We start from the raw sequence: 21,852 nt of genomic DNA, 5'->3' as shown, positions 1-21,852 counted from the left end.
TACAACAGGGAGGGTGGATCACCCTCTCAAGATAATCATCTTTTCCATTTACTGAAGATAGAGCCTAGGCAACTACCTTAGCTTATTTTAAAATACCTTAAATAGAAGGAGATGAATGTCATCCTTACATAGCTAGCTCATCCTGCAGAGAGTCGCACCTTTGCTCCGCAAAATTCACTGGCTTCCCTTCAACCTGCTGCCCAGCTTGCCTTCTGTTTGTAAGATCAACATTAGTTTTTCTTTGACTCACATTTGAACATCGCCAAACCGCTCCAACCCACCATTCTCTGCATTTATACAGGAGGGCTGAAGACATGGAGATGAAATAGGAGAGTCTTCCATTTGCCTTCTCCAGGGTGGGAGCCAGCGTTCCCCAGCAGATTCATCAGTGGGTGCAATCTTTAAGACACATGCTCTATCACTGGCGTTAGGTCAAGTTTATGCTCTTGAGTAGATCTTTTTGCTTCCCTGCTTCAGTTTTACATACTGCTTATTCAGTACACTTAGAGGAATTACCTAGAATTTCTGAAAATACAGTTAAGAGGGAAGCATGGGCTATTTTAAAATTAGTTGTACGGCAGATACAGCATACAGTAGCCAAGTAGCAAATAAACAGCTGTACGTACACATTTTATGAGAGTAAGGCAGTACACATTCCCTTAAAGTACTTAACCAAGATTCAGGAAAAAAAAAAAAAAAGTGAAATCAGACTACTGCAGTTTTCAAGAACCATTTATAAGATGCAAGGTCTCTGGAAATGCAAGAGCAAATGCCTGCTATCTCCTTGGGGGCGATACCAATTTACACTATGACCGTGCACATAGAACTAGCGTTCCTGCCTTTTGTATGATGTTGGTATACTGCGCACCTTGCTGCATTTCCTAATAAAAAAATAAATAAATACTGCAGTAAGCGAGATGTAAACTGACACAAGTACTAACGGCTAATTTTAAGTGCCCATCACTGCCGTCTACGAGCATAATCCTTGGTGATCCAGAAAAGGTCTATTTTAATTCCACCTTTTGTCAAAGCCAAGGATGGCCATCTGTGCTCCACATACTGCTGCTTTAGGTTGAGGGACCAGCCTTACTCTTCACTTAAATCCCGGCATCTCTGATCATCAGTGAGATGGATGCAGCAGAAGAGAGTTCAGCATGTGGCGGTCACTTGATTTGACCACATGACGAATTAGGAAACCAAGTAGTAAGGTGGATCCTCTGTACCAAGAGTTGTTTTTTTCATACTACATTTTAAACCAGCACGTGAAGTGGAAGATATACCATATATATTTAAGTGACTCCCAAGTACTTATCAACCACTATAAAAGTGAAGCAGATCAGTTAACGGAACTGAGTAAAGGCAGCCTCTCTGTGCATTGCTTCAGTCCAAGGAAAAGCCTTTACTCTTAACTTTTTTCTAGCTGGAATGGAACTTCTTTCCACTTACTTGTACCTGCCTTACTGGTTTCCCTTCCCATGCCTCTCTGTGGGATATCTCTGTAATTCATTATCCCAGTCCATCACCCTAGTGGTGGTGTATCAGACCTTCCAGAAGGCAATGTTCCTCTTGGAATTTATGTAGATACAGCTACGCCCACCTCCAGCCAGCCACACCCAGCCTTCAAGTGGCCTTGGGAAGGGAAGGCTTTGACATGCTGTTGGCTCTGTTGACAAAAATTTAACATGTTCACCCATTTTTAATGAAAATCTACCCAACAGTAGCACTTGCTCATACCTCTGTCAGACTTTCTAGATGAACAAAAATTACTCGCAGTAAAACAGGGGTAAAATTTGCATTAGAAGTGCTCATCTTCAATTATATATAAAAATATTCAGGGATCCTTTTATGAAGTAAAAAGTTACAGTATTAAAAAAATTACAGACGTCATAGTTTCCACCCACTCCCATACGTGCTCTTAATTTGCATCACTGAGAGAGGAAAAAGATTGAAAAGAAAGAGTAAGCTCATAAACATTGTTAGTTCTTCAAAAAGAAGCACTAAGCTGTATGTTTAACACCAAAAGCTGGAGGGTAGGCTACATGACAGACCGCTGATTTAGTTAACTTTCCCCTACTCCCTTCTGCCACGGAAAAGGAGTCAGGCACAGAGGTGCAGGGGATTTTCCACAGATACACAGAAAATCACTGTCTAATCAAGAGTGTTAAAGGCCTTCCTGCCTCCCAGCTCTCTGCCTGCTCCCGAGGAAAGGCTGCAGCACCCCAAGCCTCGACTCCTGCAAATGGTGCATGACGCAAAGATTAGAGGAGAAGCTGTATTTTGTTCATAAACAATTAATTTTATTTCAAATATGTGCCCTTGTTGATTCAACAATGATGTCTGGAGAATCATGTCCTCCACCAACCAAAGAGAGAACTGATTTGGAAATCTTCCACCTGACTTATTTGCTGATAATACCTTGATACTGCCTCCCTCCCTCCTTGGCAGCTGAAAGTATGGCTCAGAGTGAGCATAAACTTGCACCTTATTCTGAAATGGCTAAAAATACAGTGAACAAAGAATTAGTAAATCAACTGTTCAGGGAGGCAGAGGGCTATGAATATATAGACAAATATAAAACATCTTACTGGGATTTTTAGCAATTTTTTTTTCCTGCAAGATTAAAAACCACTTTAACTTTAGCGTCCTGCTGTTCCCTCCTCCTCATTTCCTCCTCATCCCCCAACAGAAATAAACAATTCCAAAAATGCTTGATGTTCCTAATATTTCTTATAAACATTTTAAATCCTGTCCCTCTCCTTCCAAAAAAGCAGGTAATGTGGTATGGAGTGAACAAGACTGGACAACGCGCGAGTTTCACATGGATGAGCTGCTGATTATCTCTTCTTACGATTTGGTACGGGTGTGTGCTTTGCGTTTCCATTGACTTGGATCATAAGGCATGAAGCAAGTTATTTTGGATGCTGATGCCAATCTGAGCATTAAGGAAAACCTAACAGTGCCTGGGTCCTGGTACAGGTGGTCATGGACTCATGGAAGTTTCTTGGTTTAATATTTACACAGATGTTTCAAAATTATGTTTGTGAAATATATTTTCCAAAGATGCTCCTATATTTGAGAAAAAAAAAAATAATAAAAGAACCCTTGATCCAAATCCCATCTCTTTTTAAAAGTCTTGTTAAAAATTTTGATTCATCAATTTATCTTAGCACACTTAAAAGCAGAATAGAGAATAATGACATTTTTAAAAAACAGAGAAAGATGCTGATCTCTAAGGAGACCGTCGCTCTTTTTTCATAAGTAAATGACACTGAATGGTGCGGATTCGATTCTTTGCTGGGGCAAACTCCGGCTGAAGTTTTAGTGTTGACTCATACCATTTCATCGCCTTTTCAAACTCTTCCTGTAAAGAAAGAAGATTGCAAAGAGTCAGATTCTAAAAAACAGTAAACAAATTTTCTATGCCTTTCCTGCCCTAAGTAGTTGAGTAGTATGGTATGCACAAAAGTAACGGAACCAATCTTTGTGGTTTAGGACTTTTTTTTCCCCCTGCCCCCCAAATAACTGATATTTTCTTGAGCTAATGGCCCAGTTTTGCATACTCCATGGAACAGAGTCAAACCATTGCTGAGCATTATTGACCAATGTTCTCGCCTTCTCCTTTTAATAGTAGATCTTAGCACTCTTGCTGTAAAAGTAACTTCTAAAAACAGATTTCAGTCAGAATTTACATAGATCAAAGCTTTAAAATCTTGGACAATGCAAAAACATCAACTTTGCTGAAAACCCAACATTTTTAGAAACAACTTGAAATTATTTTTAAAAGACTACTCGAAGTAAAACAACCCAACAAACAAACAAAACTTTAAGAGCATACACTAGCTAGATGATCTCAGTTGATAAGGTGGACTCCAGAATGGCAGTAAGAAGCATTCACACTGAAAGAACATCTATTTTTATACAGCTGAAATCTAATTACCTATGCCACTCAGCTCTTTTTATCAACTAGGAAAGCATGCCAACATCCAATAGTGTATTAGAAGAAAAGAGAGGGGAAGAGACCCAAAACGTTCTGGGTTTTTGAGTCACTTTCAACACTGCTTTTGTTCTCTTAAGGTCCTTTTCTCAGTCACTTTATTTGTCCAGTAGAGATAACGCTCATTTCTAGCCATATTATAAACGCTAACTAGATCAATGTGAGTTGTAAAGTCTCAATTTTTAAAAAGAGTGTATTTTAATACAGTTTCAACAGGGATTACATAGAAAATCCTGTATTAGTTTGCGGGAACACTGACAAACAGCAATGAAAACAAACATCAGATTTTTCCATTTTTAGATGTAGTAATTTACATTTGCTGTGATCTGATATTGTTTTGATGTTCCTTTAGATTCCCACATCAATAGTTTCTGTAGCATCCATCCAAAGTTCTCAGTCCTTAACATGGTCAACCGTTTCCCCTTTGCAAGGCAAACTGAAGGAACCTTGGCCTCTATGATGCTATAATATTAATTAGCATGACATCTTCTACAGCCTGTTGGTCAGAGTCAGCTCTCAAATACAGCAGGTTAAATATGATGTAAATAAACTAACTTGTCTTTATGTTAAAATAATTTGATCCAGAAGATAAGTTTTGTCCTGTTGCTACAGTCGTTTTGTATAATGAATATGGGGCTTCACTGAAATATCTCTCAGATCCAGGGAGAATGAACTTATCCTTAGGCACTGTGTTAACTTTAAAAAGACATTGGCAACTCAAGCATCAAACTTCTACTTCATTTCTTTCAAACAACTGCCAGAAGTAATACCTTAACAGAACAAAGTCATGCCTTTCTTCAGTTTGTTTCCATTGTGTGTTTGACATTACTGTTGCATTTCAACTCTTTTCAACTCCGATAGCCGTAATACCTGATTACCTGCTCAACTTGCCCTGTTATCTCTGTGATCCCCTCAACCACAGGAGCAAAACATTAAGGACAAATCTATGACAAGTACTGAAAACTGGCAGGGATACATAAGAACACGTGTAATTGAAAATACTTTTGACACACACATATATATCAGCTACGTCTCAGCTTAATGGTGCCTCTTTTACCCTTCAGATATACTGGCCCTGTTAAAGATAAGGATGAAACACACAAGAACCAATACAGCATTACTAAGATAAAAGGAATGAACATTTTGTGTTCAGAGTAAGCACTGAAAGCTAAATTGCAGATTGGAATATATAGACAGTATAAAGAAATTTGAATTTAATCTGTGAATTAATTCGGGTGTTGATAATCCAGATACTGAAATTAAACTTCCCTTGTGCTTGTTCATTGCAACTGTGAACTGGGTTTTACTTACTATGCTAAGCTCAGCTATTCAGGAAGGAGATGCATTTTATCATTAATTTTCCACTACTATAAAAATATCCTGTGTTTAGATGGGCAGCCAACCAAAATTATTCAATTGTTTGCTGCTGTCTTAGCAAAGCTTTTCAGACAGCATTCTGAAGCCAGCTTATAAAAATGTTGGCCTTCAAGTACTAAATGAGTAATAAGAGTTTTGGCATTCAAAAAATATTCTGTCTTGTTGATCCTATCCCAATTTCTTGAATGCTGCTCTTCCAAAATTTTTTGTGAGGATAAGATTTTTGTGTATATATATATATATACACACACACACAGAGTACTAAAGACAAGACATAACTGGGTGACAGCACACTCACCATTGCTACGTAGACATTTGCCAGTGTGAAATGATTAACCACGAAGTGTGGTGCTATTTCCACTGCCATGGTAGCCACAATGATGGCATCATTCCAGAGTTTTGCGTTGTGGAAGATGTTTGCTAGGCTTATTAGTGGTACATCCTGGAAGAGAAGAGCAAGAGCTAAACAGTGAGGTTCTTTCCATTGAAAGTGTCTCAGCACCAGCACGGCAAACAGAAGACTCTATCACCTGGCCATTCTCACTTGGTTACTGCCTACTCCACTATCTGGTGACTTTGAACGTGATGAGTCAGACCTTACTATAAAAGGGCATTTGGACCGGAGTTATAAACAAAAAACCCTCACATACACACACATCTTCTCACAATAGTAACAAACACTACTGTTGCATACACAAACAGCTAAAAAAATAACTCACTTAAGCCTCCTAGTATGTACCTTTATTTTTAGATGCTCTTATGCTAGTTTTCTCCCCAAAGATGAGACGCATTCTCAAAGAGAAGAAAAGCTGTTTGTTTGACCACCCTCCTTCAGCTCTTGCATGAAAGGGGAAGGAATATGAATAAAAGGGGACAGCAGGGAAGTGAAAAAAGGTTCTAACCATTAGTGCAACCCATGCACTGTGTTTTATCCTGCCTCTGATATAGAATTCCTATATGATGCTGGATAACAGCTATAAATCAAGTTTTCTCAGCTAGACACTGATGGTATGTTTTTTATTTCCTGGATTCCCAGACTGTGACCTTGTCTGACTGACAAAACTGTTGAGCCCTGACAGCCGTAACAGACTTTCTGGGAGCTGGGCTTCACAACTTCAAAGGACAAAACACTGCTTAGTAGCAAGTCTTAGGTGCCCTCAACAGGACAATAAAAAATTCTGGATGTATTTGATCCCTGCCTCCTTGATCTCTACAAGGCAAGGAGTACCTTTGGTGGTTAAGTCATTTGTGTTTGCAAAGCAGATATTATGGAAGTCAGAATCACAAAAAAAAAAAGCCCACAGGAAAATTAATTACCTTTTATTTACATGAGAAAAGGCAAGTGAAAGTAGCGAGAGTGCATAAAACCAAAGAGGAGGATAAAACACAGTATTAAATAGCTGTTCATTCAGTGCTACCTCTCACTGAGTTCAAGCTGTAGCTGTATCTTTACAAACAAGACCCACAGTTTTCTCTGCAGGCAGCTTCAGTATGGAGGATAAAAACAAGGCACAAATTCAGAGTCAGCCAGTCCCAAGCAACATTATATCACATTTCTAGAAAACAGCACTACTACACCGTAATCTTGCCACACTGTAGTTTCCAATCCATACTCTGACCCTTACAAGTCACACAGTTAAGGGTGCCATTTCTGAGGAACCATTCCCAGTTACATAGCAAGACAGGAAAATAAGCAAGAGCTTGTTGCGCTAGATCTTGGTTCCAACCTTGTTCTAAAAGGACAAGTGCAAAGAGACAGAATTATAGGGGACATAGATACAGAGGATGTGCATTTATGAGTTGAGGCATTTCTACTGTTAATGGCTAAATCCTCCTAATAATATCCTGAGAGTGTAAAGTGCTTTGCCTCTCGATTTTCAGAGGAGGACTTAAGACCAAGATTCAAAAAGGAGCATACATTTTGCAGTGCTGCACAATTTGTTGCTCAGGTCCCAAAGTGAAACCTGCAATGTTGAGTGAGGAGCCTATATTGCATCTACCAGTTTGCAGAGGGGATAAGAATCGACATTACAACGCTCAGCATACCACGTCGCAAGGTGAAGGGTACTACGCACTTCAGTCAACAGACACATGGAACAGAAGATTATGTCCAAAGTACTGCCTTTTTTGGAGTAAAGCACAGAACTGCTGCACAAGTCAGGCACTAATGTCCAGCTTAGATTCACAACTCAAACATTTAAGATTTAAGCATTTAAGTTCTTTGTTTAGATATCATCTCCTCCCCTCTTTAAAAGCACAACAAGAAAATATACTCCCCGCATCTTAAGTTAGAAGACTTGTCGAGACAAAGGCTGATCAAGATTCCAAGTCCTACCTAACAGGGGGAAGTTAAAGCCTGCGTTGCCTAGAGGTGTTAAACCCACTGAAGCGCAGGAAATTCCACTGAACCTCTTTTGCAGTTGTCTTTTTGAAAAGAGACAGTCCACACTAAACAAGGTGGTGAAAGTCTTGAGGTTTCACCACTACTAGCTAATATCTAATACATTACACATTGTTGGCCTTAATTGTCTGTGAAAGCTCCATTATGACAAGCTAAACATTATTTAATCTTGAGTAGTGGGCATGTGTACACACCTTCATGTGATGGGGTGCATAGTGCAGTGCTTGCCGTAAGCAATCAATTGCCTTCTTTCCTTGGCCTTTCACCCTCCAGTAAAGAGCTGCCATGCTAGAGAGGACCCATGAAGTCTGATTCTGGCAAAAGAACACAAAAACCAGTCATATAAACACCTGTAGTGCACAATTGTCCTGCCTTTCACTCTTCCAATTTATTTGATAGATTTAGTTAGAGGGTGTTACACTTAATAATAGCATTAAACTATTTCAAAGCAGCAAAATGTTTCTTATCTAACAACATATACACAATAGCCAGGTAGACATTGCCAAATGAAACACGAATTCTAAATGCAACATTATTTTCTTAAGAAAAGAATAGCAGCTAAAGAGCTTTAAACAGCAACTAGTTTCAGCAGCCACAACAGCTTCTAACCAGCTGTCTGATGCTGGGCATCTAGATGTGTATACACATTACCCAACATAAAGCAAAAAATTTAGCTAAGTTAGCTGATTGGACTCATAGGCTCTCTGTAGTCACTGGAAAGAGAAACGATGCTCTGGGACGCAGCTCAGAGCAGAAGCCTGACAAGCCCAGCTGATTAGTTTGGTGCCTCAAGTTGGCTGACTCCCACGTCATGTGTTAGAAAAGAAAATACTACGTGCTTGAATTCTGTGGACTCAGATATAGTAAATGAATGTTTATGCTCACATATGCAATTAGATAAGTAGCCATCTTGATTTGTTTGATTAGCTCTTGTGAATACTGAATAAGACTGGTAGACAGAAGAACTGCATTTTATTTCCAGCACAGCTAGCCTTACTGAGAATTCTGTTTCTGGTCTCAGCACTAAATTTTCAGCTTATTTGGATAAAGCTTGCTGTCTGCAGGGTGAACTGTAGCATGTGAGAGAAAGAAGTTAGTATATACCTAATGTGAAAAGAAACTACATTTTGTAACATGAGCATACGAGTAACGTCTTTACTGTCCGGGAATGACAAAGCTATTTTGGCTTTAGTTTCAAAGCACAGTAAGTTCCTCAGATGGCTTTCGGTAGAATAGGGTAGGGGCACCACACTGTTTTGGCTGAGCCCTCTTTTTTATAGTACCAGATACCCTCCCCACTAGCTGTAAACATACAACAACAATCCCTGCATCCTTATCTACCTTATAGATCCTCAGAAAATCCTCAGAAAATTATGTCCCTAATCTTTTCCTCCTAAGGACCTCAGCTGAGGTCCTTAGCAGCCTTAATCTAGGGAGGAAACTTGGCTTTCTCTGGGGAGAACAGAAGTGCAGCCTTGCATATGGTGCCTGAATGCATCTGACACTTCAGCCCAACACTGCATAAGGTAAAATGAAGCAGGCAGAGAAGAGAGGAAGCCCCTGCCTGTCAGCTATCCGACCACTGCAAGCCAGGAGTGAGACTAGAGAGTTGAGCCATGGCTTAACTCAACTTTCCATAAGCTCTGAGTCAACGTAGCACAAAAAGAAAGAGGAGGGCTGAGAACTGTTGCAATAGTTTAATATATATCAACGACCAGGAGCACTGCTCGCTACAGGGCTGGAAATGTTGGGAAATTTGATAAGCTTAGGTTTTTATAGAGAGATATGCAAGACACTTGACAGCGTAAGCACAGGATACAGCTCAACAAAATACCTGTGAGGCCATTACAGATTGCTGAATAGACACAAATCTCTAGTCCAAGTACTAATACGTTCCTCGACTGGGATTTCAGACAAACTGTTTGAGACTGGATTGACCACTAGATCAGTCATGAACAGTAAGCCCAGACTTTTCATTTTTCTCATTTACACATACCTTTTCCAAAGCTTTGGCTATTCGAGTACCAACTTGTTCTAATGACTGTGGTGAATATTGGTCTTTGCCAAGATTCTGTAGCACCTGTGGAAGAGGAAGAACAAGTGCTTAGATGCTGGGACGGGGTAAGTGATGCCCCTTGCTTGTTGGTTGCTTTTTTCCCCAGCCTTTTGCAAATGCTGTAACCTGTTCCAACCTAAACATTTCCATCTTGAGTTAATACTATCTGTATCACCACACAGCGTTATAACTCTGTGCCACTGAATACTAAGAATGGTAGAAGTTTACGTAAGCTCAGTTGGACTTTCTTTCACTAATTCATCCATCAAGAGCTATAAATACAAAGACATTAACAGTGTTTTAGGATTTCCCTCAGGACAGATTGTAGATAGCTGGGAAAACATTCTGGTAAAATATTGCTTTCAGCTAGCATTGCTCTTACAGTTTTATCCAGGCATTCACTCACTGAAGGTCACTTCCAGAGACACGGCACTGAGCTAAATGTGCCTTGAGTCTGCCATGGTACAGCCATTTTTGTGTAACAGCCTTCAACTATGGCATACCTCTTTCAGTTGGCTTTCTCCAGTGTAATGCAAGCTGGCCCGACTAGAGACACCTTGCAGGTGGTCCAAAGTATGCATACTGGCTGGTAGATTTGGGTTACAAAGGGGCTCCATGGCTGGTTCTTGCAGCTGCGTGGCAAAATCAATGTGTTCTGTAATGCTACAAAGGTCATAAAACAAGTTGAATCAGCCAGGAGAAAAAAAACCCAGAAGAATCATTACAAAGTTCTCTAGTGACTGTTAAACTGCCCAGAACCTGGCATAATCTCATCTGAGTAGCTCAAGGAGCAAGAGAAACTGGATCTTCCACCTGCACTTGCACTCTTCTTTGCAAGTCTATTGATGAAATACTACATAATCTTTTCAAACGTCTTTGAAATCCTGGCAGTTCTTTCTTACTTTAAAGAACACTAAAATCTTCAGCTTATGCACGCTGAAGGACATGTAACTGTCTTGCTTTGTGTGAGTAACTTATCTAAGGTTCATATACAAGATACTTACTCAATGTTTTTAGCAGAAACAGCAAGCCATGTGCTGGCTACAGTTGTAAGCTCTACCCTACGGAGTTTCAGGCATTCATCAGGGCTTGGCCAGCCAAGGCTACGATAGTCACGCCTTTTTCCTTAAGAAAGGAGAGAAAGAAAAAAAAAAAGAAAAGAAAAAAAAAGCAGAAAGACATTCTACTTCAGTACAATGATTTACAAAATACTTCATACCAGTGGATACATTCCCTGCGTTATAGAAGTCATGGTCCTGCAGCCACATTTCTTTAAGAACATTCCTGAACCTAAATGTACGGAATGAAACTTGTGGGATCCAAAGACAGAACTGGATCCTACGCAAGACAGATTAGGAGGTGGAGTTTTAAAACCTGTTTCATTACATTTTTTCGATAGCTACACACTAAGAACAATCACCACTCTTGTTTACAGTTAATGTCTTTACTTAAATGTCCTTAAAGAAAGTTCATAAGTGAGTCATCATTTATGTTCTACAGCTACAGTAAAAACTAATAAAAGTTGATTGCTCCATCTTCTGACAATCCCAGGTGAAAAATACTGCCGTTTCTTTCCAGTGAATGCTGTTTAAGACAGACAGTGGCTTTTACAGCATTCTTGCACTCAAGGTAGCAACATTTCTGAAACTATTAAGCAATTACACTTCAGCCCTCCCATTTTGCAGAGAAGTTAACCGAGGCAGGGAAAGGTTAAACAACCTGCTTTATGTTAAATAGATCACTGGGAGAAACAAGAACCTGATCTACCCATTTGAACCAAAGCCTACTGAAATCTTTCCCTTACATTTGGTGGATACTGTACCAAGTCCTAGGAATCCAGCTTGTGTTAACTCTTAGGAAACATTTTCCTCTCATATCAGAAACATCCAAACTGTTTGGAACATAAGAAAAATTCATTGCAGCCGTAAATTTGCACAGTGGGAAGCCAAGTTTAACAACGTGCCAGGCTATTGCACCAGCTACGTAGGCAGTATTTCAGTATTTATTTCTAGTTACCTGAAATCTTGCCCATTTGGATGCAAATCCTATTTCCCATCCAAGGTATAGTAAAATGCTTCACCATAATTTTACACAATAATGATGACGTCTGTAATACCATGTCTTTTGTAAAGTATTCTGATTAAAGGAAAATTAACTTTGAGAAAGACTGGTAAACTTCAGAGGGGAATGATTAGTTCTCATCACCACCACTGTGAACTATCTGATCATGTGTTCTTATCTGCGTGAATGGCAAGAGATAGCGAGCAGCATGGAAACACTACACAGAGACAGTTCAATAGTCCGAGAGGCAGTCAAACACAGGACATCATTTCCCTGTTCTACCAGGAACTCCCCAGGTGACCTCCAATATGTTACTTAAACTTTTGATGATTTAATTCTTGTAAAGGGGATGTCAGCGAACCCTGCCTCACAGGAGCACTAGGAAGATAACTACTTTACAACCGAGGGATGCTAGGTAATACAGCCACAAAAGTAGCTCAGGGGAGAGAAGATAAATCAAGGAAAGGACAAGTGTGTGCTCATAAATGGTAGTGTGTTTTCATGTAATCCCTCCCCTCATTTAAATAATTAATTCAGTAACTTACATTTGTCAGTTGCTAAAAAAGGAGCTTGTTTAAAGATTTAATGTAAAAGCCTTGAAAATGTGAAATCACTTTCTAGGGCATCGGATTGTCAAGGACTAAAATGTATTGAAGAACCCATCTTTGCTTACACATCAGCCCTATGACAAAGATTTTACCTACACTGAAATCAAGACAAGACAAGAGGTATGGGGGCCAATTGGTTTTGTTCTCTTCTTTGGCATCATTAGGTTCCAGCAGCTCTAAACTTCATGCCAAGCAATCACCTGCTGATGATTTCTGTCCACCTGAACATACCAGTGGAACTACCTTGCACCATAATAATAAACCACTTTCCAATTCCTGTTACTCAATTAGCAAAAACTCCACCACTCTCTCCAAACTGCCTCATGTGTGTTGCTGCAAAACTCTACTCTTCTGTAACTCCAGCCTTCTGGAAGACAGTCTCTAAGTTTTTTCTTATAATACCACCAAACCAGTTACAGCAGAATACCTTCTTTTTGAAATTTTATTTTTATTAGACCAAGTTTCCTGCCTTTTGCTTTTGAGCTCTGTGTCTTATGTTTAGTCAGTAATCAGTTCAAGCTATCATCCTGCATTTGTCCCTGAAGGGGTGTGTCTCATCTGATTAAAACTGAATGGGCAGCTGAGTTAGTTTAAGAAAAAGGCCACTAACCCCCCCTCTCCTTTACTACTTCTACTCACAGTATCTACCCCTCTCATTCTCCACTCTTACCACCTCATCCCCAGAAAGTTCTGGGAATTGATTAGAAAGTTTTCATTCAGCAGATAAAGTTATGTTGCACTTCCTGAAGAGGGTGCAGATAGAAGAGATTTCTAATTTTTCCACACACTCATCTAGAAGGCATATTTCACACTACATAGTCTTTGTGATGCATATTTATGGTAATAAACCAATGTAATATAAAAGCTGCAAACGACCTGCTTTCTCTAGAAGCAGCAGGTTACCTATTGGTCCAGGAGAAGGTATCTTTGGTCCACTGATCTCCAGGGCAGTTTGGTAAAAGTTTTCATTTTCTCCATTAGTCCCTTCTTCCCCGTTTCTCCCAGCTGGCTCCTGGAGATCCAAACTTTCAGCTTTTGGTTTCTTTAAACGTTTGACCTGAAAAGTGATCTACCAAAAGAACAGTATTGGTAAGGTTAACAGTAAGAAACAGCACAAACATTATCAGCCCCAATACACTACTTATTTTAGCCCAAAGATTTAATTTCAAAGATGTTACAGATGAGATCTTTCTCACTCTCCCTCCCTTCCCTTCTCAACCCATTCTCTAAGCCTGCACACTTTTGCTGCATCACACCATGCAAACAAAGTACAGAGCTTCAATCTTCAACATAAGAGAAAACCAATTTAATTGCTAGAGAACTGAAAGGCATTTTTCATTATATATTTTGTTTGTAACACAATGACAACAGGTATTTCATTTTTTTCATGCTAACTGGAACCTTTGGTTAGAAACTTTTCTCCTTTGTAACTGTAAGCAAAAAGTTTGAAGGCACCCAGCATCATCCAACACCTAAGCCCGTGCTGCTGATAATCAAGACTTATGATCACAGAATTGTTTAGGTTTGAAAAGACCTTTAAGATCATCAAGTCCAACCTAACCCTGCCACCCCACCACTAAACCATGGCCCTAAGCACCTCGTCTGCCTGTCTTTTAAATACCCCCAGGGATGGGGACTCGACCACTTCCCTGGTAGCCCATTCCAATGCTTGACAACCCTTTTGCTGAAAAAATGTTTCCTAATGTCCAATCTAAACCTCCCCTGGCACAACTTGAGGCCATTTCCCCTCGTCCTATCACTCGGCACTTGGGAGAGAAGACCAACACCCACCTCAGTACAACCTCATTTCAGTTGGAGAGAGCAATAAGGTCTCCCCTTGGCCTCCTTTTCTTCAGACTAAATGATGTCAGTTTTAGTGATGCGGAAGCCTTTCCTTTACAAGATGGGTTAAAGCTACTTGTTCAGTTTGTGGCTTGCATGAACTGTCCTCATCTTTCCCTCCTCCACAATAGTAAGTCAGTACAAGACTTAAGTAAACTCATCCAAACTTACCCATTCGGCTTCATCATCATCACCACAGTCCCCAAAACAGGAGCTAGCCAGTCCATCCTGAGATCCCTTCTTTAGGACTCTGATTCCCTGCAAGTCCATCCGACGACCTTTTACCTCCAGCGCCCCTTCAAAAGCTTCCTGAGGCCAAGAGTTTTCAAACTCATCCACCAAAGCCAGCATCTCTTCAGACATCTGATCATCTTCTAACCCCTCCATTCCTTCTGAACCGTTGCTTTCTGCAGTGACTGCATCTAAGAGCAAATATCGTAAAAATGTCAAACATTCTCTTCCTGCTGCTTCCACAAATCATATAAAAAAGGATCTTTTTTCTGCAACCTGTCTTTTCCACTTGCACAAACCAAGTATCACTCACTACTCACTGCATGCTGCAAATTGAGAGGGGGACTAGAGAATGCAGACTTCCCCACTGCAAAGAAGCATCAACTGTTGCTTCAAATATCAACATCTCTAGACCACTTTCATCAGTTTCCTTTCCAAACTAGAATTCTGCCCGTTTAAGGGAGTAAACAGGTGGTGTCTTTTCTCTACATATGTGCATTAAACACTGAATAAAGCGCTCTGTACCTTAACCACAGACACTGTTTTTCTTTCCTTCTGTCTGGCACAGCTGATACAGAATTCACTGAGGTACAACCAACATGTGTTTGTAGTGTCTTACAAGAAACTACATCCTTCAGCTTGGAAAGTATCTAACCTTGATCTCATTTTTTGATTTAATGCATTTTGACGTTAGACTTGGAGAAGATGAACAGTTAACAGAATGAAACCGGTTTTAAGGGTTACTTGTCGCTTTACAGACGGGGGCGGGGGGGGAAACATAGCTTCTTAGAGGAAGACAGTTCTTCTAAAAAAACCAAAAGCCAATTCGTTTGCCAGCACTGATTTTGTAAGGCTGACTTACTTTCCAGTCTCAAGAAGGAAGGATCCCTTGCTGAACTCTGAGTAAGGACTTCTGGATCTTCTGTACCTCCCTCAGAGTGTCCTTCTGCCACTGCTGTAACTGACTCGTGGTGGTCACCAAAGTATTTCTCCTTGTCATGACTGTGATCAGGATTTTTCTCATGACAGTGGCCTGAAAGAGAGAAGTTTACCGATACACCATGTAAGATCGCTGGTCCTGAATACAAGCGCAGAAGCTAGTCTTCTAGTTTTCTACATAGGATTTAACAGAATAATTCTACAAGGTATCAAAGACTTAATTCAGTGATTAAAAAGCTGATCAGTCTCTTGACAAGGCCAGATCACCTAAAACAGTTACATGAAACAACATGAACTACTAATAAAAGAAATACCAGGTATCTTTTGAGGGAAGGTTGCACAGTATGTAGAAAATTACTGTGTGCTGGTAGCCACTCCAATAAGCATTCCCAAGACATATTTTTAGTGACACCATACATGGGAGTTGCCTGCCACATGAACTTTAGTTAGACACCATAATGCTCACCGTAGTTATGTGCAAGAGAAAAAGGGCCAAAGCAGACTGATATGGGATTGCCAGCCTCTGACCTTCTGTGCCAGCAACAGACTGCACGTAGGTAAGACCGGCTCATTAAACAGACAGACAAAAGCTATGGATATTAATCTGTGCCCAAAATCAGAAGTTTATTCAGCTGAAAATTTAACATCTATGGTCAGGTTACAGGCTCAGATTCCACCAAATACAAAGATCTAGGAATAACATTAGAAAAATACAAGTGTAGAGCCAGTAATGAGCAGATAAAAAAAAAAAAAAAGCGCAAACTTGCAACACTAGCCTTTAAGTACCCCTTCACTGTTAAGCTTTTGGAGAGTTTAAAGGGTAGCCACCTGCAACTTTATAGCAATAGTTTTGATCTCAAATACATTTTAACTAAGGATCTGGGTTTTCTAAGGATAATTACTGGCCAGTCTTGCAGGGCAAGAAGTGTTCAGAGACTTGCTCCCCTGGCTGACCTCCAGAACCGCACAGGCAGAGATGGGATTCTCCACGCGTGCGAGAGGCTGGCAGCTGCCCCGAACCTCACTGCACAGCCGTGGGGCCGAGGCACGGACTGGGGCGCCTGCCGGTCATCACACGGGAAGCCTGTCACCACGGGGAAAAACATATTCCATGTACAAAGCCGCTGCTCTTAAATCCCTCCTTCCTTTATTTCAGTCACTTGTGAGTGAAAACAGCATACATATACAAATGAATGAAGAAGCCCGTAGCGAACCAAAGAAAGCTTAAATTAAATGCAAGATTTTCAAGTATGTTCCCATTTCTACCCTCATGAATGCAAATTGTATTGCTGCATGCATATGGAAAGCATTATTTTTTTCAACCAGCAGCATAAAATATGAAGAATGTGAATAAAGTAGATCAGCGACTCCTTTCTTCTCCATGCAATGATCCCATGTTACAAAAGCATGTTTCTAGGTCTCACTCTTTTATCAGGCCAGCAGGACGAGAGAATGGCTGTAACTCTTGTGGTAAGGGTAACCTGTTCCACCACTTCTCATCAAAGTAAAACTATAGCTTTTTGCTGTATGCGTGCTACTTTTGCAGCTGTGAGCACTCAGGTGGCATCTCTGGAGGAGAAACAGACTGGTTTTGGGGGAGCAGGGGGTGCGTCACCAAATAAACCAAATAAAACTATATTCATAAACCCTCAGGGCAAGGAATAGTTTTCACAATCTTTTCTGCTGTATATAAAAGAAGTCAAACAATGTTATTTTACGAGTAAATAGATAAACCAGAAGCAGTTAACTTCATAAACTCTTCTAACACCTGCCACAGTTACACTCTGCCTTTCCTACTCCATCAGTCAGACTCTTTCTTTAACCCCTTCTCACCCCCCCATGCTGTCAATAAAAAAGTAATTGGTTTCATTTAAAACAAAAATTAAAAAAATCACCTCAATATATGGAGATCCTCACGTTTAATTTATGAGAAATGGTGTGGACAGAACCCTAAAGCTGAAACTAGTCTCCCTGACTGACATCAAACCAGCTTGATTTTGATGCGAGTCAGGTGCTTCTCGGTAATGTTATGACCATAATTCCCTTTGCTGAAGGTCAACTCATTACTAGGAAAAAGAAAAAAGCAAAGGGGCTGAAAGAGAGACAATTACTTTTAATTGAAATAAAAATGCCAAAAAGAGAAAAAAAGCTGGAAATAGCAAGCAGAGAAAAAACCCAATGTGACAGCACTTAAAATTCTACTTAAGACCAACTCTGTTAGTATCAGTTTACAAACACTGATGGCTAAAAACAGACTAGATGAGAGTACTGGCTTTCTTGGGATCTGAGAGCTGCTATATATAGAAACCTGAGTGGCCTAATTTTTACAAATTGCTGCTTCCAGTTGTCTGACGTCGCAGGAGGAAAAAAAAAATGCTGGTTGAAAAATCAATGGAAGTTCGAGATCTCTGACGAGCGTATCATGAAGCTGCCGCTACTGAAACACTGCGAGTCAGAACTTTACAGCTTGTATCAGCCGGATGGCTGAAACACAACGGGGAAGACCACCAGGTCTAAGAGGGCGAGACCAGCAAGGGAACAACATAGCCCCAAACTCCAGGCACACTCACTGGCTGTGGAACTTCAGCTGTATCACTGCAATACTTACAGCACCACAGACGTGTGAAGGACAAAAGTGACTGCCACCCTACAAATGCTCACCTACGTATTACTTCTTAACATTTCACGTATATTCTGGTCATCTAAACACGCACATGTGAATTTTAGGTGCAAAGTCCTGACACAACGATATTGCAACTACAAAACTTGGAAGTCTAATAGTACTTGATCAATTCAGCTTACTCCATCCTGAAAACTCACTAGAGAAGGATCACTTTCTTGCTCATTTATTTTCTGAGAGCCACTGTTGCCACTTTTCCTATTGGTTCTGCAGAGCTCAGAGAGCTCAGAGGAAAGCAGATCACAGTCTGTCCCTCCAAGGGTATTATGAGACCTGGTTACTATGTTCCAGGCAGTGAAACAAAGATGCTACAGAGGTGAAAAAATAAGCGTCTGGGTCTTTAAGTGATAGAAATAACACAAACAAACAGTCTGATTATGCCACGTTAAGGTAGAAGTTGGAAGGAAAAAAGAAAAGAATAGTTCCTAAATTAGAAAGCAAATCCATTGGATAGAAAAAGCAAGTACACACTCTAAACTGAAGCATTGAGACCTTGGAGATTAAAAGCCGAACACAGTACCATATACTAAAGGTCTCTATTTCTCCTATCATTCTAGTTTGTAATTTTTGGGGGCCCATGTGAATGCACTTGCACAGCATCAGCACAACACACATTTTAAATACAGAAAAGATCTGCTAGGTCATCCATCCCATGTGATGATGGGAGCTTTCTTGATTTTTCAGGACCCCTCTCAAATGTCCGCCGAAGCTGTGGTACCTACTGCAGTGGGCAGGGCTAAAAAACCCCAAACAACAAGTCAGACTTCAAGTTCTTGTTTAGGAAGTGGATGACTCCAAACTCTTGAGTTGAAAGCCACTTAGTGTAAGGAAAGAAACACCCAGAGTGTTGGCACCTGTAGCAAGGAAGAAGAAATAGTAGAAAGGAGAAGCAATGCAGCAACTGACGTTGAAGACTTGTTCCATCTATAAAGGGATAAGTATTTATTCTGAACCATACTTCATATTGGCACATTTCTCAGAAAAGTCACACTTGGAAACCCTTATGAACTTCCCTTATTACATATAAGCTATTTTGTTACTATATGGGGTTTTTTTGTTGGTTTAAGAGCAAACTTCTGTCAATTTAGGTGACTCCAGGCCCTCAGACTGAAAGCCACTTACTTAAAGCAAGGAAAGAAATGTGGAAAGCATGGAAAAGAGGAAAGATGAAAAAACAACACCCCCAGTGTATGACATGGAAGGACTGCACCTTGAGGCCGGTCTTGAAAGTAATCAAAGGGCATTAATTGTTCTAAAAATCTAAATTAACTGCCACTTGTAGTAGCTGTGTGTGTCTTGTGGTACAGCTGGCAGAGAGAACAAGGCCTCGCTAAATACTTTCACTGTTCGATTCTTATATACCAACTTCAGACAGATGATTTGAGGTCATCAACAGCACTGGAAATAACAAGTAAAATTTTCTCCAAGTGTCTTTGGTCAGCAAAGAGCTTTTACTGACTTTTTATTCTTTCTTTGTCAGTTCAGAGCTTGTGAAATATGGCGCTCCTAACTCCACCATCCATGTTCCAACATACTAGGTTTAAGAAAACTATTGGCTTCTAATTACTTATGATGAGACAAACTAATTTGCTTAATTTTTTTGGTACATATTTGGAAACTACAATAGCAGAATAATGCTTCAAAATTAAAAGTAATTTAAAATTTAGGTACCTATTTTTTTTCCTACCACTTGCAATAAGAAGAGCTGGATTATGTCTTGAATGATTACAAGAGTCAAGTGACTATTGCTGTAGTCAGTGACTTGCATTAGGTTGCGCAAAATGCAAGTTATCTGGAGATAAGTGTCACTTAAACGCTGTGCCCCTTTATGGTTAAACAATGCAGAGAGAACTCTACTTAATACAGATGTAAGTCAGCCTAATACCCGAGTTGTCAGAGTACAGAACAAACTGAAACCAAGCTGCTAGCAGGAGTTAGCAACTCCAGACTTGTTTTTTGATGCATGCTCAAAACTAGTATTCCCCACGGTGAAATTCAGTAAAGGCAGTTCTCTCTCTCTCTCTCTCTTTTTTTTTAGGAATGACATATCACTGAGCTTAATGGAAACAGGTTTTAATCCCTGCATGCAGACGAATAATCTACAGATATCTCGGGAGCAGTGCATCAACAGGCAGTCGTCTTTTTACTTTTGCTAGTCACTGCTTACACAGACGCAGAGAGACACCAGTCACAGGGGGTGGTATATTGCCACTTTACACATGAAAATGCGTTAACGATTAATACTGCTCTTAGGTCACGTGAAAACTTTAGGGGTGCTCACTGCTTGGGTGACACTGCATCTTTAGAATTAGGCTAAAATAGATCCATTATAGAAATTAAACTGAAACCCAGCATATTGTCACCCATCGCTTCTAGAGAACAAGTCTCATTTGGCGCTTCACGTCACAGGCAATATAGTTTACTAGGGTTTATAAAAATAACCTGTAATGAATGAACTCACTACCAGAACCCTTTCATGCATCTAAAACTACTGGAATCTCAGTCATCAACATCTGGGCCAAACGAGCACCTGCAGAACTGCCTTACTTTCTGCACCATGGTGACTTCACCACAAGATGACATTAACAGGCGAGGGTAGCGTTACAGGGAAGCACTGTTTGAGAGACCATCTTCCAGACAAATACAAACCATGAGCTTTGACTTCCATGGCAACATTAACGCTGGTGATTAACACACTGCATACCCAAATTACCTTGACGTTTCAAGGTCAACATGATAATTTCCTAAAGATCTTGTGACCCATTAACAGCAACCATGTTATTCCAGTCACATATGAACAGATACTTGATTGCAAAACATTTGTTAAGGGAAAAAAAAAAAATCCATGCCAGTTATTTTGAGATGAGTTTTAAAAGCAACAGGATGAGCAGTGACTAGAGAAGAGGCCTACTTTAGCAGCTATTGCTGCTCTCCTCACCTTAATTATAAATTAACATGGTTCTACCAAAATTTTGCTCTAAAATACACGCATTCCTTTTCTTTCTGTTTTCCTGGAAAAAAAAAATTACATACACTTCAAAATAAATCCCACGATTGAGCTTTGAAAGCAGAAACTGCAAACCACTTTATGACTGAAAAGGACTATCATCAAAAACATTACAGAAAGGTCACAAGCCATAACTGCTGAACTGCAAGAGAGCACTATGCTCCAGAATCAGTATCAAAGAAAATATGGTGATTTTCACACACACACACAAAATATAACCAAAGAGTTCTCAGTTTATTTTTAGTGAAAAATGATCAAAGTGACACGTGGAGCAGGGAAGTAAAGGGAGAAGAAAAGCCGAAGTTCTTAATTACAATTACCTGGCTCTGCAATACTGATCTGTGAATGTTTGCTAGGTCTATATTTAACTGAAGAGAAATACACAAGTCCTACTACATACTCACTGTGAACTATAGGACCCAAGAAAGATACAAAGCAGACAGGCAACCTACATCTGTGGAAGCATAAAATTGTTTGAAGCCTTGTTGCAGACCCAAAAAGTCAAACAGCCCACCCAGCGGTCGGTCTTGCTCTCTCTGAACCCATCAGTAGCACTGCTAGTTTCAATGAGGCATGACTAGGCTCCGTAACAGTAACGCAAGTGTACCTCCAGTACCTTTTGCAGTTGTGACACACTGGATAAATCACTAAAAAAA

The 21,852-nt window shown here is 40.1% G+C and overlaps 1 protein-coding gene across 7 annotated transcripts in view; it reads right to left on the bottom strand.

Moving 5' to 3' along the window:
* Positions 1–2,316: 2,316 nt before the first annotated feature.
* Positions 2,317–21,852, bottom strand: part of TTC17 (tetratricopeptide repeat domain 17) — a 60,056-nt gene continuing 40,520 nt past the window's right edge. For all 7 annotated transcript variants that reach the window (XM_009647556.2, XM_035902986.1, XM_035902984.1 and 4 more), the window contains 9 exons: positions 15,433–15,603; positions 14,511–14,761; positions 13,401–13,566; positions 10,833–10,953; positions 10,332–10,491; positions 9,769–9,852; positions 7,967–8,086; positions 5,670–5,813; positions 2,317–3,361 (listed from right to left, as the gene is read on the bottom strand). In XM_009647556.2, the coding sequence (XP_009645851.1) occupies positions 3,230–3,361; positions 5,670–5,813; positions 7,967–8,086; positions 9,769–9,852; positions 10,332–10,491; positions 10,833–10,953; positions 13,401–13,566; positions 14,511–14,761; positions 15,433–15,603 (1,349 nt within the window). In that variant the 3' untranslated portion in view covers positions 2,317–3,229. The remainder of the gene's footprint in view (positions 3,362–5,669; positions 5,814–7,966; positions 8,087–9,768; positions 9,853–10,331; positions 10,492–10,832; positions 10,954–13,400; positions 13,567–14,510; positions 14,762–15,432; positions 15,604–21,852) is intronic.

Source organism: Egretta garzetta, unplaced genomic scaffold (genome assembly GCF_000687185.1).
Source record: "Egretta garzetta isolate BGI_Z169 unplaced genomic scaffold, ASM68718v1 scaffold329, whole genome shotgun sequence".
NCBI classification, from domain to species: domain Eukaryota; kingdom Metazoa; phylum Chordata; class Aves; order Pelecaniformes; family Ardeidae; genus Egretta; species Egretta garzetta.
This window is presented reverse-complemented; position numbering and strand designations above follow the sequence as displayed.